At 37.2% G+C, this 6000-nt stretch overlaps 1 protein-coding gene across 1 annotated transcript in view; it reads right to left on the reverse strand.

Moving 5' to 3' along the window:
- Positions 1–5226, reverse strand: part of LOC107572191 (talin-1-like) — a 48969-nt gene extending 43743 nt beyond the window's left edge. Inside the window, exons 1-4 of the mRNA XM_016258610.1 lie at positions 5093–5226; positions 1249–1346; positions 722–851; positions 54–206 (exon numbers count right to left, since the gene is read on the reverse strand). Of these exons, the coding sequence (XP_016114096.1) occupies positions 54–206; positions 722–851; positions 1249–1346; positions 5093–5222 (511 nt within the window). The 5' untranslated portion in view covers positions 5223–5226. The remainder of the gene's footprint in view (positions 1–53; positions 207–721; positions 852–1248; positions 1347–5092) is intronic.
- Positions 5227–6000: the final 774 nt, after the last annotated feature.

Consider the following 6000-nt stretch of genomic DNA (forward strand, 5'->3'; position numbering starts at 1 on the left):
AAATAATATGCATCAATATTTGTTTTATTCATGGTAAGCAGGATGCGACATACACTCATCATCTGTGTGAAGTTTCTGTTTGAGTTTCTCCATTTTTTTGTCATCCCTCAGGAGGGTCTTGTCTCTTTTCAGTGTTCCCGTGGCCTCTTCTTTCTTTTCCTCTCCCACGTCACGCACCAGCGAATACTCATCATAGTTTGTGATGCCTGAGAAACAAAAAGTGTTTTTTACACTCTCATTGCATTCAAACTGCTTCTCAGGGGTAATAACAGTTCAATTAAACCTCTAAACACCATTTTACAGACCTAAATTAAGTGTTGTTGCAGACCTCCATTAATAATCTTAAGCCTCACTGACTACATCCAAATGTAGCTTTAGTTCTGATCACAAATGTTTCAGACGCGGTTTCCACCTATATATTTAGCACTGACCACTTCTTATTGGATCACCAAAAAATATCTTAATATCAAGTGAAAACAGGGCCCATGTGACTGGATGACTATCCTATGTGATATGGCGTAGATAGAGAAAAACAGCGGTCCGATCACTGAACCCTGTGGTACCTCAGTGGTGAGAGCACTCAGTGAGTACAGTGAGATAATCCAGCCGACTTGGTAAGACCTGTTGTCCATGTATAATATAAACCAGGAGAGATCAGGCCTAGAAATTACTAAAAAGCAGGCAGAATGGAGTTTCACTCCTAATATGGACACTAACTTACCTATTCTGGCACAGATGGTCATTAGCATGTCACTGACGATTTTTGAGTCATCCACCATGACTGTTTTAACAGTTCCATCCAACATGCGGATTTTCAGGGGTCTCTGTTTCTTTTTGTACTCCAGTGTGTCCTAACAAATACATGTTCTTATGAAATATCCTTTATAAAACCCATATTATATACACTAGTGTTGTCTACTGTATCTTAAATATGTTTGAAATATTTGAAATATCAGGTTCAGCCGTTGATTGCCAGTGTACTGACTGATAAAATGTAACTGTAAATTACTTTGGAGCATCTGTCAAATAAAAAAAAAAAAGTAAATTTTCCTCAAGTCAATCCCAATGCAAATATAAAAACAATGGCCATAAATTCCACAGCTTTGATTTTTTTTTTCACTAATTTCTGATTACTAGACAAGGAAACATTTTATAGAGACTGCACTCAAAATGAGCATTATTCTATTTGATCTTTTTCTTGAATTACTTCACCGTTACTTCATTTTATTTGAAATATTCTAGACTCACTCCATTTCTCAGCATGTAGTAGTCCAGTGCTTTGCCTGCTTCTAGCCAAATGCCTTTCTTTGGGTCCTCATCTGACAGGAACAGGCCATAGTCACTGGCTGCAAGAAGACAGAAGAGTTAGTGGGTGGTCAGATTGCGTTTTACAACCTAATAAGACTGTCAAAATCAGAAGGTGCATTTCCCATCATTTACTGATTTTTAAAAATACATGATTCCTAATGCTTATTTACATTTATTCATTTGGCAGACGCTTTTATCTAAAGCGACTTACAGTTGAGGAAAAACAGCTATTATTGCTTATCATTCTGATTGAACAAAACAATTCAAAATACACAGCAGAACTAATGTAGTTTATGTGCAGCTTATTGCTTTAGGGGCCATTCACAAAGAGCATATTTTTGCGTTTAAAAAAGCGTGATGCAAATCAGTGGAATGAAAATAAAGCGCAAGGTCTAGAGATGTCTTTTTAAAAGATGAGCTACTTTTAACTTGGATCGTCACATTTTCAGATTATTGTTTTAGGGGCCATTCACACAGAGCATATTTTTGCGTTTAAAAAAAGTGTGATGCAAATCAGTGGAATGAAAATAAAGCGCAAGGTCTAGAGATGTCTTTTTAAAAGATGAGCTACTTTTAACTTGGATCGTCACATTTTCAGACCATCGTGACAAGCGCTGCAAAAGACACAAGATGCGAGTGCATCACTCAAAAATATCTGTCTAGCACATGTTTAGATGGAAAAACAATGGCAAGACAACACATTCTGTGTGAATGTCCTCTTATGGTTCTTTTTAATTTGTTTGGCCTTTATGAAAGTTGGCTATATAAATCATCATCCACTTCCACTGTGAATGAGTAGATTGGAAATGATCCTTTTGTCTTTAAAAAAGAAATGAATAGCCTTGGAATAATTTGAGTTGGAATTATATTGAATTATACGGAATTATATGAATTGTTAGGTGTAACTTTAAAGAATAACACAGGAAGATGTGGAAAAAGAACTCAATTCAGTATTCGCCCGCTGTCTGATAGGCTGTTTTCTGTGTGCACGCACCCCAAATGTTTACTTTATTCGAATCTTTGTTTTATTGTAATTATTTGAGCTACTTACTGTTTTTGAGTTACCTTCTTGAAACTAGATTATTTGTTGTTATTTTATTACTGTTTACTTGTCTTTAATAATGTTTGAACCAGTAGTTTTTGCTGGGGTATCAAAATGGGAATCGAGAACTGTGAAATTGTCTACGTTTTGGTCATAACAACCATATTTATTAGAAAACAAAGGTACAAAAACAATGAAAACAGCAACTTATCGTTGAGCCGATGTTTTGGATTAGAAAAAAAAAAAAGTAGTGCTTTTGTTTTTTTACTGATCTGACTTAAAGCCCAAATTTATTTAGCTATTAGCAAAATAGCATCACGGCGGTACGGTGATAACACTTAACGGCACAGATTTTACTACATATTTAAACTGAGCAGTGTGTTTTTCATTCTCCATATGTTTGACTGACTGTATATTATTATGATAATGAACAGGCTGCATTGTCAAGGTAGCAAAGCTTAACTGTGCGCGCATATGGCGCCGGCGCAATCACTTGAATTTTGTCCTTCTATAGCCCTATTCGCACGGGATTAGTATTACCTGGTGACCTCCAGTCATTTGTAATAATTGCGGAGGTTGTCTGTGATCTTAATCCCGTGGGAATCGTCCATGTCTGTAATTTGTAAAGTAAAAATTCCCCCGCAAAAGACCTACCATATTTCGCCAAACACCGAGGTCCTGTGCTAATATTAGTCCCATGCGAATTGGCATCTCTGTGATTTGGCCAGCATTTGGCGGATCGTATATCATTTTTCAAGGCTTTTGTTTCCTGTGCGCCTTTTTATCCATCTTTCGCGAAGAATGGAGCTGCGTTTGATAGTATTTTGGGTGCTGTCATATCGCTACACCATACAATTTGCAGAAAGAGAAAGCTGAAAAGGTTTCGAGGTTAATGTGTTACAAATAAATCAAGCATAAAGCTTGAGATATTATTTTAACCCGGTGAAATGTAAATGACAGCGCACGAAACTATTAGTTTCTTTTCTTAAAAATCCATCTGGACCATAGAACGGGACTCTCAAAGCCTTGACATCGTATCCCAGAGATAAGTCAGTAAATTCGAGTAAAATCACATGCTTTGCTTATCCCGTGCGAATGCACCACACGAAATTCAGATGTGGTAATTTCAAAATCACACAAGGTCCCCAGATAATACTAATCCCATGCGAATAGGGTTTAACAGTGGAAGAAACTACTCCTTTTAGTCCTAAAGATAATCGGAATTGTAAAAGGTTGGCCTTTATTTGTGTACATTCACAATAAAAACAAATCTTTGTGCTTTTGTAAAATAAGCCTAAAGAAAAATAGGATGCCGCTTTCTGCCGTCTGTTTCCTTTCACGCAGCACAAAAATGAAGCGAAACTCTGCATACTAGGCTACTTATTGCACAGTTTTTCTTTCATTTTCTTAATTTATTATTTAAGTAAAAATATGTTTCTCGTATAGGCCTATTTTTTCCTTTTATATATATTTAGCCTAGCTTTATTATGTTTTTCTCCGCTCGTAGAAGCACTGCAGGCGCGTGATGTGATATGAAGACCATGTGAATCCTCATGTTCTGTTGTTTGCTGCTTTATGCGCATGTAAAATTAATCCCCGAGAAACAAAACGTTAGTATTTTTAACGGGCCACAGACACTTATCCTTTCTAATTTAATTCAATTCTAATTTAAAATAATCTTGTTGGTTAACGGTTAACAATTGGTTAACGAGCGTCTGTTGTCAGTTAGGAAAAATAACCGAAATGAACTTCCCTATTTCCAAGTTAATCAGTTTTTGTCATAACGAGCCGTGATGGTGCTACGTGACGAGTGACGGTGGATTTTCTCAGGTACTTGTGCATTCTGTACAATATTACAATTGTTTAATTGGAGATTGAGTATAATTTTTGCATGACATAAATAGCCATGATGAAAGGAATAATGGATAATTTATATGGTTAAAGATCAATTATTTTTTATCAACCCATTTAATCCCATCGTTCATAATAGTGACCATAAAGAAGGTTTTCATTTATAAAGCTCTAAAAATGTTACTGTTTTAGTGCATTTTCTGCAAATATGGAAACAATTAAGGGTCTCAATTAAATATGTGCAGTGTCACGTGGTTAGTGCAAACTGTCACATGACCAGAGCAGTTTACTTCCTGTTTGAACCATGATATGATGAGCATCAAAGCTCCAAAACAAAAGGTTAATAAAGTATTTTAACAAAGATATTACAAAGATTTTTGGTACACGTTATCTTTAAGGTGTCTATTATTAATGTATGTGTTTACAATTATTCAGTTTTGTTGAGTGTGGTCATAGAACGAGTAAACATTTTGATGGCAACAATAGTGACCGCTGGGATAATAACTATTTTTATTTTTTATCTATTCAGTGTTGTATAAGGGTTTTTATGTATAATAGTAACCATAGAATGTGATAAAACAGTTTAAACAGTGTGTTAATATCTGGGCTGAGCTATATACACATCCCACCGGTCACAATTGTGACCAACCATATAAAACACACACTTTTCCATAGAAATTTGAAAAATAATTATTGATTATTTCAAGGGGTAACTAATGACACATCATTTCGATATTTTTATGTCTGAGAAAAATTTGGGATTAAATGGGTTAATTTCACCCATCAAATGCTTAATAGCATTGCCATTCACATGAAAACTTCCAATGCATGTGAGATTCTGTCTGTATCTGAGCACTTTTCAGGGTTGTGAGTGTCTGGTGACGGACTCACGCTGGCCGAGCTGTGCTTCTGGGACTCTCTCCCTGATGATTCGACAGGCGTCGTACACCACGGTGGAGGGCTCGAACTGCATGGTCTTCACCACATTCCCCACCCCGATCTTCAGCGACAGCGCCACCATGACTGACACTGCGGGACACTGCTACTCCTGGAAACACACACCACACAAACTCTCAACACTCGTTTCAGGATGACGTGTTGACATTATCGATGATTTAGACTTGTCTAATGTTCACTTCTTAAAGTCCCCATGAAATCAAAATGAAAGTTTTTTGGGTGTTAGTATCAATATGTTAGTCTTAAGGTTATCTATAAGGCAGTGTGCTCCAAAACAGTGACAAAATTAGCATTTAGAAGATATAAGCATTCAAAGCTTGCAGTTCATCACTTCCGCCAAAACGGCTCAACGATTTTTTTGACGTCACATTGTACTTCAGCTTCTCATCAAACTTTCTGTCCAATCAAATGCTCTCTAGAATCCGAAGCCCCGCCCCCTACACTATAAAATAGACGCTGAAGCCGCGGCTGAAATCGGTCACTTGTCCACAGAATTAGTATTTTCTGTACAGTGAATGGCACGTAGTGCACTATATAGGGGACAGGGAACGATTCAAACAGTGTAAATATGCTTTACAATGAGGAAAAACAGAAGTCTGGTTTGGCGCTGTGTCCCGCTAACCACCGCACCGCACACACACTCTGCTCCGGTCCAGAGACACGATAGCACGGAGCGGATCACATGCGCGAGTCGGCGCAGACCACAAAATGTATCGGAGCTATTTGAATTCTACACAGAATGCTATATTTTATAGCAATATGAATGAGATTGTGGCTTTACGGAGCTCAACGGCTCTGAACGGCTCTAGCCAAAGCTGTGATATAAATGAACGCTATTGGCT

This window comes from Sinocyclocheilus grahami, unplaced genomic scaffold, assembly GCF_001515645.1.
Source record: "Sinocyclocheilus grahami isolate Dianchi unplaced genomic scaffold, SAMN03320097.WGS_v1.1 scaffold1715.1, whole genome shotgun sequence".
Lineage (NCBI taxonomy): Eukaryota > Metazoa > Chordata > Actinopteri > Cypriniformes > Cyprinidae > Sinocyclocheilus > Sinocyclocheilus grahami.